Source organism: Perca flavescens, chromosome 5 (assembly GCF_004354835.1).
Source record: "Perca flavescens isolate YP-PL-M2 chromosome 5, PFLA_1.0, whole genome shotgun sequence".
Classification (NCBI taxonomy): Eukaryota; Metazoa; Chordata; class Actinopteri; order Perciformes; family Percidae; genus Perca; species Perca flavescens.
This window is the reverse complement of record NC_041335.1, coordinates 4,127,509-4,140,999: the sequence shown is the minus strand read 5'-3', so window position 1 is coordinate 4,140,999 and position 13,491 is coordinate 4,127,509. Positions and strand designations below refer to the sequence as shown.

The 13,491-nt window shown below is 38.2% G+C and overlaps 1 protein-coding gene across 1 annotated transcript in view; it reads left to right on the top strand.

Moving 5' to 3' along the window:
* The first annotated feature begins 5,633 nt into the window (after window positions 1-5,633).
* The window catches only part of hk2 (hexokinase 2), a 37,957-nt gene continuing 30,099 nt past the window's right edge, over window positions 5,634-13,491 (top strand). Inside the window, exons 1-2 of the mRNA XM_028577365.1 lie at window positions 5,634-5,938; window positions 11,025-11,187. Coding sequence (XP_028433166.1) covers window positions 5,876-5,938; window positions 11,025-11,187 — 226 coding nt within the window. The 5' untranslated portion in view covers window positions 5,634-5,875. The remainder of the gene's footprint in view (window positions 5,939-11,024; window positions 11,188-13,491) is intronic.

Here is a 13,491-nt window from a genome sequence, read left to right as displayed (position 1 = left end):
ACATATCACCAAGGGAACAGAAACAAGTAACTGTTGCCTAAAAATGGGTTGAGTGCAAAATTTGCAAAGAATATATAGTATATGCAATGGGCAGATGTAAAGTCCAGGATGATATAATGTATACAGTAAGCTAAAACAGCTCAACATAGATGTTTAAACATATAGCAAAGTAATAAATGGTAGAAATAAATAGCTAAAAGCAGGCCTACTGACTAAACAGTTCAAATAGCTAAAAGTAATGGATGACGGTTGAAACATTAAGCCACAATTCAAGGAGTAGGCCTAGCTAGTAGAATTTCTGACCAAACCAACCTACATGTTTACAGTACAGGGGTATGCAAGTTAATATGACAGGGCTGTGGGGGAACCTCAGACCAGAAAAGTTGGAAAGCACTGATCTACAGTATTTTATATTATTGATCTACCGGTATATTACAGACATGCCTTAATATTACAATAACTTATCTCCTTGTGTGACTAACATCATCCTTTACAAGTAATCTAACGTTAGCCCAGCATAGATTAAAAGTCTATACATGTTTGCCAAGACTGTATTTTATTGGCTTGCAAAGCAAAGCAGCTATTTGTTGCTAACGCTAAAGTTAGCTAATTTACTGTATGTCAAAAAGCAGAAGCTAACTAACGTTACTGCCAAGATATGGTTTCATTTTAAATACATTTTAAAATAAATAAGGTTATAACGTTACTAACATTACCATGCACAGTGCGAGATAAATTAACGTTAGCTACGGATAGCTCCTTCGCAAGCTAATATATCAACAGAATAAAGGTTAATAAAACACGGTAATGTAACCAAAATATTAAAAACTACTTACATGTGGCTATAGTGTGACATGTAGGAAGGCCTACTGCTGTTCAGTCTTGCATTGTGAGACCTAGCTAACTTAACGTTACAGTGCTGCGAGCATGGATATATTAAGAGAACTGCGAGGCCTGTTCAGATGACATGTCGGCTGCACAGACTGTATGCTCCACTGCTGTGTGCTAAATTAGATGGATTGCTTGTGAAGGATGAGTAAGTAACATTAATCACACAAGGAGATTTGAGTCAAACAAAACAACAGCATTATAATACACACAAATATTAAGACATTTCTGTGATATAAATCAATAATAAGAGCAAACAAAGTGTTTTAATCCAGTAATGTTAGTCAAACAGCTCCACTGTAGTCAGTATATGCTGTTCCAGTATGCTGACCAACAGGTGTTGACTGAAAAACACTGTTCCTCCTAGATTTGTGTTTCCTGCTACTTGCAGTCTAATTGGAGACAAGCAGCCAATCAGAATTGACCTTTAATTCTCCCATTGGTTGGTATTGTGGTACACTTGTAACGCTGTGAAAATTTGAGCGGGTGTGTCAAGAATTAATAATAATAATGTATACTTTATTAATCCCACAAGGGAAATTACAATGTTTTCACTCTGTTATTTATTATACACATGACACACAGCCCTGAATTACACACACATGCTCAGTACCTATACATGCACTAATGGAGAGATGTCAGAGTGAGGGAGCTGTCCATGGACATGTCCAATGCACATTAATCAACATTTCTGTAAATGCACCAGTGTTAGCCAGATGACTAATTTTCAACTCTAGTCCTAGTTACCTAGCATGCAAACTCCACACAGAAAGGCCCTGCCCGGACTGGGGCTCAAACTCTGAAGTGCCAACTTGCAGAAAGAAATGCTATCCACTGAGACACCGTGCTGCCCGATTTGAGTGAATTTCCTTGACAATTATTGGATGAATTTCTTTGAAAATGAGTTATGAAAGTTAAAAACATTCAGGTCCCCCTCAGGATGAATTGTAATAACTATTGTGATCTGTGTTATTTCCTCGAGAGCCATTATCTGGTCAAAATGTCACTATGTTCATTACTTTGGTTTGTGACCTAATACCTGCAAAACTAATGACATTCCCATCCACCTCACCTGTACTTTGTGCTTATTGCTAATTAGCAAATGTTGGCATGCCAAGAGAAATGGTAAATATTATACCTGCCTTTATTATTGTGACCATATTATAATGCTGACATTAGTATTTAGCTCAAAGCGCTGCTGTTCCTAAGTACAGCCTCATACAGCTGCTACCATGGCTGTAGACTCTTCTTCTTATAAACTAAGCAGATTTAATACAAAAAAACAACATCTGTGAATGATAAGACCCAGGTTAATTTTGGGACAGAATGACAAAATGCAGTGGGAGATTTCTGGGTTTTCAGCACCAGATTTGCTCTGGCTAAACAATGCAGTAATGCAAAGTTCTTCACTGGCCTGTATGTAAGCTAGCCACTAGTTTAGCCATCCACAGATACAGTTAAGCTTAAGGATTTTCTGTGCCACATGTGTTTAACATTAAAACATGATGTATAAATATATATGAATATGTCAAAAACAAGCCTCTTGGATTCAGTTGGGATCTCTCTTCTTGCTGGTTGCTGTTTGATTTGTTTTGCTGCACCATACACTACACATACAGTACATTCTTTCACTCATACACCCACTCATCTTACTGAACTCACTGATCACACATCCCACCCGTTAGTTTAAGTTAAATTTTTCTTTGTTGTGTGCATCTCCCTTTTTTGTCATGGCCGTGCGGCCCGGTTTGTGACAGTCTTGTATGCACCATAAAAGCTATGTGTAAAGGCCTTAGGCTACACACGTTATTGTAAGCAAAGTTTAATTATGCAACTCAATTTAATACAATATTAGTAGGGGGTTTCTGCTCAGTCTCTCTTTCAGCTAAGGGGTCCTTGGCCTAAAAAACGTTGATTGTGGTGATTGTGCCATTGAATTGTGTTGATTTTTGTTGAGCATTCAAACCCTGGGGATTCTTTGTGAATGGAACAGTGATTAGCTGAATGTGAACGCTTTGGGTCTCGTTTAGAAAAGTGTTGGGTTGGTACGTAAAGCTATGAATTTAAACTGCAGCAAAGATGATGAGGAACCTTTTGAAAATTACATTGGTTTCAGTTGTATGTATCCGGTGAAAATGTAAATCAACAATTCAATGTAAATGTAAAAAATATGTTATACTAAACAAATGCAACCCAGCTACAGAATTCCTCATATTAAAATAGGTGGTTTGTCTGTGCATACCTAAATGACTTTCTGATCAGCCAGCACTATAGGTATATTATGCTGCTTATGCTTATTCTGCTTAATAATAATAATAATAATAATAATAATAATAATAATACATTTCATTTATGGGCTCCTTTATACTCAAGGACACCTTACATGAACAAAGACCACATAGAATTACAAAGCAATGCTTGACCTTTTCCTTTAGTAAGGAATGAAGTTCTGTGAAGCTTTAGTGGCAAGCGGTGCCACGACCATGTTTGTGAAATATAATATTATATATCAATAGGAACAGAGGTGTCAAGTATCAAAGTACAAATACTTTGTAACCTTACTTAAGTAGAAATTTTGGGTATCTATACTTTACTGGAGTAATTATTTTACAGCATACTTTTTACTTCTACTCCTTAAATTTTCACGGAATTATCTGTACTTTCTACTCCTTACATTTTAAAAATAGCCTCGATACTCATATTTCAGTTCGGCTTGTTTTCATTCCGGCTCGTCATCGTTAAAAAAAAACACACACAAACAACCCTATCCAAATCGCTCGTGTATCGCCCAATACCGAGTACCGATCCGATACCACTGTGTCATATATTTTATTATGTTTTAACAGCTGTATACTATTATCCCTGTATGGATGTGATATTATTTCTATCTTTGTGAAACATGAACAAACACAAACCATGAACTTTCTTTTATTGTCCACTTTGACAGTCAGTTATAACAGAAAAAGAACATAAATAATCTATTTTAACAGATTTTCTTTAGGGCTTTATTACGTGGTATCGGATCGGTGCATTAACTCCAGTACCTCCCGATACCGATACCAGCGTTTTAGGCAGTATCGGAGCCGATACCGATACTGGTATCGGTATCGGAACATCTCTAATTTTGTTAACACGGACTTGTGCAGAAATTAGCTGCCTGTATCCAACTAAATGCTAACTGCTGGGGAAGTTTGTGACTAGTAAATGCCGACCGTTCTACATTTCACGCAAATTTACAACTGTGTTTATAATCTGCTACATGTAGCTATTGCACACACACGTAAAGTTCAGCTAATGCATACTAGCATTAGTGCTTGGTTGACTGTAAACACCGGTTTTGTATGTCGTTTTTATATATTTTAAATGTGGAACCATTATAGCCACGGTGAAATGTTGTTTCGTGTATATGGTTGAAATGACAATAAAACACATTTGGGTTGAGTTGAATGCTGCCTCACTGTCGGTCTGTAGGTGGATGTGGCTTGGGAGGAGAGTCTAAGCAGCGAAGCAAGTGCATTCTGGGATTTGGTGTCTTTCATCCATATGAGCAAAAACGCATTTTCTGGCTTATCTCGGCCTAGAAGGCACCAATTTCTATAATTTCAAGGGTTAGGCCTAACCTTTAAGTACTTGGCAGTTACTGTACTTCCAGTTCAGACTGCAAAAGCCAGTGTCTGTTCAGTCCAGTTTGTTCTGGCTCCATTTTCACATTTTACCTCTTTCAATACTTTTGGCTTTGGCCATTTAAGGCCTACTACTGTACTTTAAAGTTTTGAACTGTTGTACAATGTTCACAGAATACAGTGACTTGGTCTCAAGTGAGTTAGATGTTTATTGTGAATACTCAGGGTTGGCTTATTCATAGTGTGAATTCAGGACACACTTGTATCCTTTTAAAAATGTATTTTTATATAAATATTTAGATTTTCTTCTGAAAATCTGATGATAGTCATATTTTGCACACAGGTAAAGGTGCCCAATATCAGTGATTTCTGAAAATAAATCACAAAAGTAAAAAAAATGCCTTTTGGAAAATAGTTCCTTATTTGTTCATCATAAAAAATGTGTTCTATACAGAGATATCGACATCGGTAAATATCGGTATCGGCCATAACAGCAATATTAATATCGGTTATCGGTATCGGCCACAATTTTCACATCGGTGCATCACTACTTCCTCCTGTCATGTCTCATTCTCTAGCATCAGTTATTACAACTTACAGTATCAATGTGTGAAATACTTTAATGGAAACACACACAATATAATGTTGCAAACCAGTATTCAAATATGTTAAGAATAAAACTAACAAAGTATACAAATCAGAGGTATCAAGTAACTACAAATACTTCGTTACATTACTTAAGTAGAAATTGTGGGTATTTTGGGTAATAGTAAATACAAAACTACACAATTTTAGTAGTATAGTATACAATACTTATGTACAATATTTATAGAATAGTCATAATCGGCTAAGTAACTTGAAGCTGCAGCTGACTGTAGTAGAGAGTAGAATATGTTAAATCAACATTGAAATGACAAATTAGCAACACAACCCGAAAACTAAAGGATATACAGAGGTGGCATTTGTTGCAAAGCTATTAATGTAAGGTAGATCTTTTTTGTCCACCCCCTGTACTTTCATGGACAATATTACAGTCTTAAAATACATCCGTGATTTTGGTAGGAAGATCTTGCCGCGCCTTCTCTGCAGCCAATCAGCGCCGTCGATTCGGAATGACGTCGAGGAACTACTACAAACTTCAGGAAGCTGGAAGTTTCTTATTAACGTTACGACTGCGTTTTTAACCTTTAACTACAGTTTAAATTCCCGAGTTTTTGCGACAACAAACCGAGCGGCGGGTGAAAATACTATTGTTTTTGTGTTGATTATTTAAAAAAAAAAGCTGTCTTTGTAGATCAACTGTGTGCAAGTGTAAAGCAGAAGGACGAGCAGGAAATAAAGTCGCCACACATCACTAACTAAAGATGTTAGCCTCGAGTCTGCTGGCTAACTACTGTACCGAACTTCATGATGACCAAGCGCATAAAGTGAGTACTGGTGTCAAACATTCGGCTGGGTTTGTTTTGTGGACGTTTGGTCTATCAGGACGGGACATTTGAATGTTTTTCCCTACTGTGTGAACGTGAAAACGGGTCCAGCTGGTAGCCCAACTCCTAGCATGTAACCTTATCAACGCAGTTAGGTTTCCTCATAGACAGTGAAAGAAAGGGCTTTCGTTCTCGCTCTGTCTAAATATCCGCCCTAACCGACCGTCATTAACATCGCTTGTGAGCTCAGACTAGATGTGCCATGCCCATGCCGAAAATTCCAGAAGGAATGGGACAGCCATAGATATAGCTAGAACAAAGTTGTTCTCTAGCTATATCTATAGGGACGGCAGTGTGTGAACTGACACAATAATGAGGCAGTACTGTACATAGCTACTTACTGTAACGTTGCAGTACGTAGTGTGTATCTACTGCATTTATATTTTTCTAGCTATACATCTTTGAAAACTTTCAAAAATAATAAAATTATTCATTAAAATAAAATTAATGAATAATAGGTGTGTGTGTGTGTGTGTGTGTGTGTGTGTGTGTGTGTGTGTGTGTTGCGCGCGCGCGCAACCGGTAGGAATCGGACCGGATTAGAACACAAATTTCGGTTCCTCATTTCGGTTCCATTTAATGTGTCGACTGAAATATTTTCCCTCTGTCGCTCCGAAACGGACATAAAAATATCACACTTTCTCTGTAGTCTACCATTAGCTAGCTACCGACCGTAAATGCAGGCTACTTTTAAAATGCCTTATTTTCCCTATGGTCTAAAAACATATAAACCATTCACTTTTCAGTTTGTCAAGAATCGGTTCAGGAATCGGAATTGTTGTTAAAAGTACCGGTTCGGCATCGGAATCGTAAAAATCAAAACGATAACCAACCAATTAACTGGCTTCCTGTTTGTTTCAGGATTGAATTTAAAATTTTATTAATTGTCTTTAAGATCTTAAATGGGTTGTCGCCTTCTTATTTATCGGAGCTCTTACATGTCCACACACCTGCCAAAGCACTGAGGTCGTCCAATCAGATGCTCCTCGATGTGCCCAGATCCAGGTTAAAAACCAAAGGTGAACGAGCCTTTTCAGTGGCTGCTCCAAACCTCTGGAATAGTTTACCTATTCATTTAAGAACAGCTCGGACCGTTGAAACGTTCAAGTCCATGCTTAAAGGAACACGCCAACTTATTGGGACTTCAGCTTATTCAACGTAACCCCCAGAGTTAGATAAGTCCATACATACCCTTTTCATCTCTGTGTGTGCTGTAACGCTGTCTGACGGCTCCAGCATTAGCTTAGCCTAGCACAGATCCTGCAGGTGAATGGTTCCAGTAATCCTACTGCTCCAAATTGTGACAAAATAACACCAACATGTTCCTATTTACATGTTGTGATTTGTAGAGTCACAGCGTGTATACAAAACAACGTAACATGAGACACAGCCATCTTCTAACCGTAAACAAACCGGGAACTATATTCTCAGACAGGCTTGCTGTGAGCTTATCACTCCGCCAAAGTACTATATTCTTCCGCCTAAGAATATAGTTCCCAGGTTTTTTTAGGGATAGAAGATGGCTGTGTCTCATGTTACGTTGTTTTTTGTACACGCTGTGACTCTACAAATCACAACATGTAAATAGGAACATGTTGGAGTTATTTTATCACTTATTCGGAGCAGTAGGATTACTGGAACCATTCACCTGCATACTGTGCTGGCCTGATGCCGTTGGAGCCGTCAGACAGCCTTACAGCACGCACGGAGATGAGAAGGGTATGTATCGATTTGTCTAACTCTGGGGGTTACGGTGAATAAGCTAAATTCCCAATAAGTTGGCGTGTTCTTTTAAGACCCGCTATTATTTATTGGCTTTCAATTCAAGGTGAGCTTTGATATCTTGACCTTATTCGTTTTCTACTGTTAGTTATTTTGTATTGTATATTGTGCTTTGTTTGTGTTTATTATCTCTTTGCTTTTTGGAGCTTGTTAAGCACTTTGGTCAACTATGGTTGTTTTTAAACGTGCTATATAAATAAAATTGAATTGAACTGAACTGAACTGAACCCTAGCTCTGACTGGGGGATCCCGAGGCGTTCCTAGGCCAGGGTGGAGATATAATCGCTGCACCCAGTCCTGGGTCTTCGCCGAGGCCTCCTCCTAGCTGGATGTGCTTTAAACACCTTCCTAGAGAGGTGCCCAGGGGTGAATCTTTACCAGATGCCCGAACCATCTCAGCTGGCTCCTATTGACGCAAAGGAGCAGCGGCTCTATTCCGAGCTCCTCACGGGTGACTGAGCTTCTCATCCTATCACTAAGGGAGACGGCAGCCACCCTCCTGAGGAAACCCATTTCAGCCGTGATGTTTCCGTGATGTAGGCTAGTTCTTTCGGTCATGACCCAGTCTTCATGACTATGAAGTTGGTCATGAAGGCTGGAAGTCTTAAGGTGACCGTGCTTTTGTCGTCAGGGCACTTGCTTTCATGTGATGTCTTTTTTGCTTTCATGTGATGTCTTTTTTTATTTTATTTATTGATTTGACCCTTTTTTATTTGCATATTTGTATTTGTCATGTTTGTTATTTAGTTTGCCTTCGGTCTACTATGGTTCGCTTCTTTTGTCTTCTTGTTTTTAATGACCCAAATTTTGTCTTGCTGTTGTTTGGCCCCCCTGTTCAGCTCTCTTTTGTTATATTGACACCTGGATATCCTGCCTTTGCCTTGCTTTGTCTGTCAAAGTACGTTGTAAACTATGTTCTTAATAGGGCTGTGCTCGATTAAAGAAATTCTTAGTCGACTAACACTCATTCAATTATATCGACTAATCGATTAGTTGATTTAATCAACAGATCTGTACATTTTCTCGGCAAAGAGTCATGCAAAAGCACCACTTTAATTCTTGTGTTTACCAGAGATAAGTCATTCAGCATGAAAAAAAGCATAAAACATGACTAATAGACTAAAGAAATCTAAGTTGACTAAGACCAAAACGACCGATTAGTCGACTAATCGACTAAGAGGGAGCAGCCCTAGTTCTTAAAGGTGCTATATTAATAAGTTATTTATTATTAGGCTATTATTTTTCCACACAAGACATGTTTACAATTCACAGTAGGAAAAGCACATAAATAATCAAAGTACTGATGTTTGAACTAAAATTAGATGTTTGGTATTGTGCATGCTGCCACGGCTTACTGAGACATTTTAATTAAATTTACCATTTGCCAGTGCCTCTCCTTTGCTATTATGACAAATTCTACTGTAATAAAAAGGCCTTTGCAAACAGCTTAACTCCTGTCATTGCACTGCATATATCTTGTTATCATTTTCATTGAATTATCTATTGTTTGATTTCTTATTCAGTACAATATCTTATTGTGCAATCAGTGATAGAAATCATAGCATTTTAAAATAGTACATTTACTGGTTAATTTTTGAATTATGGTTGAATGGAAGGAATTTTGAAAGTCTAAAACAAGGTAGTACAGTCTAGATAGAATGCTGACCTTTGTTTGCACAAAAGTAGAAGAGTGTCACCTGAAACCAAACATGGCATTTCTTCCTGTTTCTTTGGTTAATGCCAGGCCAAACTTTAGTTTTCTCTCCTCTCGCTCCTTACCCCTAGCTTACTTGCTGTTTCAGCTTTTTTATTTTTTTTTTTATTTTTATTTTTTACGTTTTAAGCATAAAGATGGTACAGATGGGAAAATCTGGTTTCCATGGTCTCATCCAGAAAAGCCTTCACACCTCATTTTGTCAACATCTGCTATCCCCACTAACTTTAGTTTCAGATTGTAGTATAGTACGGACAGTTTGTGCCTGCGAGCCAGAACCTTCTGTTCTTTAGTATACAAGGTATATGTTGAATGTTTTGCCTAGATACATGGTCAGACCATAGGGCCAAGGTGACATAGAAAGCAAACTGATACATTTAAAAAAATTCTGTATCTTGTTTTAAATCCATTCTTTGGCGTACATCATTTATTTATTTAAAAAATCCTGAATTTCTGTAAATGTCCATATCTTTAACTACAACACTTTGCAAAGCACCTTTTGTAACCACATTTGGTTGCAGATATTGACTAAAATATTAAAAGTGAGATCGCACTAGCAGTGGAATCCAGTTCTGATAGTACTGCCAAAAAGAGGTAATCAGAAAACTGTGCGGCTGTGATTCAGCATTTTTAATAAATTAACTATAGAGCAGCATTAAATACAGCAGCCAGCAGTTTAAATGAACTATCCATACTTATGTTTCATCCAGCAATACAAGCAGATCTGCTTTTCAGCCAACATAAAAGGTTGTTTTGCATCTGTTTTAGGTGCATCATGAGTTTTAACACGCTGCTTTTGCTACTGGACTGGTATTGGCTACAGACAGTAGCCTATACGAAAATTAATTGAAAAATATATGAACCCTTCTAAAGAAAGCTGTGATGCAGCTTATATTTAGTCAACGCAGAGCTGTTTAATTCTAATGTAGTTTATTTAAACCTATATTGTGTATTTCTTTTAGTTGATTCACAAATATGTGCTCATTCATGTGTAATTACTTCCACCAACTAATCAAAGTATTCTCGTAAGCGTAGAATCTGGAATTCAGAATCATTCAGAATACATACGAGCGAGTCGCTTGAATGACGGCAGCCATGTTGCGCTGCCATCTTTAAAATACATTAGCCAAAGAGGGACATAACTCCGCAGTTCACCGTCCTACACCTATTGGCACAGTGACGAATGCCAGGGAAGCGAATTAAAACGACAACGCAACAGGCAAACCAACAAGACCAAAGTTAATATTGGAGTGGTTGGAACAGCTGCGTGTAAACGATGGAGATACTAAGAGCTAATTTTGGGTTCGGCCACCATAGGAGTTGAAGTGCGCTCAGAATGGGAGTGGCTAGAAAGTAATATTCAGTTGGTTGTCATATACATTTTCACCACTAGATGGGAGAAATTCTTACACAATGTAGCTTTAATGACAATACAATCACTGTACTATTTTATTAACTCACTGTTGTAATGCTTTATATGACTTCCTAGCTTGCATTATTTAACGCTTTCTCCTCTCTACAATGGCTTAGGTGGACAAATACCTGCACCAGTTTCAGCTGTCAGATAAGACTTTGATGGATTTGTCAATAAGATTTCGACGAGAGATGGACAAAGGCCTGTGCAGAGACACCAACCCTACAGCTGCTGTCAAGATGTTGCCCACGTTTGTGCGCTCCACTCCTGACGGAACAGGTAATACCCCCTCTTCACATAGGAAACGCATACATAAAAGTGGTCCACTGAACACATGGTCAACCCACATTCACAGAGACTCAGGTCTTGTCCAGTAGTTCAAACGCACCACTTATAGCATAGGGTCTTATAGCATTTAAATCTAAGTGGTCCGAGATAATGTCAATCGTCTCAACGTGGTCCCTGACATGTTGTCATCGGCTTGTCCGCTTCCATTGGCCATATCAGAGGCAAACCTGAACGATTGGCTAATATGAGCTACCAGTCGAAAGCTTAGAAGCTCTGGAATACGATGCAGCCCGCATCGATCATGTAGCAAGCTGGGCAGAGAAGCTAGCGGCAATAACAAGTGCAGGAATGGAAAACTGTTTCGCGTTTTTCCGTTGTGATTCGGCCAGAAACTTCAACATTGTGAGGCGAACAGATCGTTTTGGAATATAAAGCTTGGATATTACATTTCCTTGGACTCTTGTGGATTTATGAAAATCAAGTTTTGGGCAAAATACCACTTTGTTGCTGAAAGGACGGATGCACTCTCGACACCTGCGCAGATTAGCCTACGGCTGAATTGTTTTATTTTCTGTTACTTTGTAACAGTTTTGTAACTGCTATAAATCATTTTATGCTTTGAATGTTGGCTTAAATTAATCATTAGAGGCTAAGTTTTCAATTGGTGTGTCGCATGGCTGTATATTTTGAAGATGTAATGCTTTAAAGTTATAAAAACGCGAATGAGTGGAAGTTTAATCGAGGTCACAGCGACGCAGTGTCCCGTCAACGTGAAAGTGATCCTTGAGAGATTGAGCCATATATAAGGCGCTCCGGATTATAAGGCGCACTGTCGTTTTTTGAGAAAATTAAAGACTTTTAAGTGTGCCTTATAGTGCGGAAAATACGGTACTGTTACCAGACAACCTGCTTTCCTTCACTTTTGCTCGCTTCCTCTCTACTACATCTTGCTTATCCACAGATTATTTGTCTGTACGTCTTCTGGTGTTTCGGAGAAAACAATGTGTTGAGCATAAACGTCTGCGGGCAACCGTGGTAAAGTTGGTTTTATATTGGACGTTGGATATTCGACACATTCGAAAAATCTATTATGTAGATTGCCCTTTCAACCTATTCATGTCAAACCACTTGTGATGACTCAGGACTATGGGAGATGGCCTTCTGTGCTGCTGCCCCCCGTCTGTGGAATGCCCTCCCTGACACCTTGAAGGCACCTCAATCCACTGACTGTTTTAAAAAAGGCCTTAAGACATTTCTCTTTTGCAAAGCTTTTGGTCCCTTTTAGATGTTTTATTTTTATTTTTTATTCTTGTATTTTAAACTACTTATCTTTTTGGTTTTTTTATCATTTTTATTTCTAATCTGTAGCACTTTGAGATCTCTGATGAAAAGCGCATTATAAATTAAATGTATTATTATTATTATTATTAACTCCCTGGGTTTTTTGAAAAAATAAGCTTTGTGCAATGTGTAGGGGGGTTAGCTGAGTTCAACAAAAGTGGTTTGACCTGAATAGGTCAAAAGGTCAGGCCGCATAATAGATTTAAAGCATTTTTTTTTACAGTAAAAAATATTAAAAAAATTAAAGGATGTTTTTTTTGAAAGAAAAAAGCTTTGTGCAATGTGTAGGGGGTTAGTTGAGTTCACCACAAGTGGTTTGATCTGAATAGGTCAAAAGGTCAGGCCGCATAATAGAATTAAAGCATTTATTTACATAAATAAATATTAAAAATATTAAAGGATGGGTTTTTTGAGAAAAGAAGCTTTGTGCAATGTGTAGGGGGGTTAGTTGAGTTCATCACAAGTAGTTTGACCTGAATAGGTCAAAAGGTCAGGCCGCATAATAGATTTAAAGCATTTTTTTACATAAAAAAATATTAAAAAAATTAAAGGATGTTTTTTTTTTTAAAAAAAGCTTTGTGCAATGTGTAGGGGGGTTAGCTGAGTTCATCACAAGTGGTTTGACATGAATAGGTTGAAAGGGCAAGCTGCATAATAGATTATTCGAATGTGTTGAATATCCAACGTCCAATATAAAACCAACTTTACCACGGTCTCCGGGCATGCTCGCTCATGCTCGTAGCTTGCGCGCCATCTATGGAGGCTCGCGCGGGTATAACCAGAGGTTGACTCTGTGACATCTTGCATCGGCTTTTGTGAGGACGTGTGTGAAAACAAGAACAACAACAAACCCCTTGGTTTACAGCTTTACTCGGGCAGCTTTGTCAGGTCAAGGGTGAGAATTGCACTGACAGAGGATCAGAGTAGCAGTCGTAAGCTACTCAGAAAAGCTGA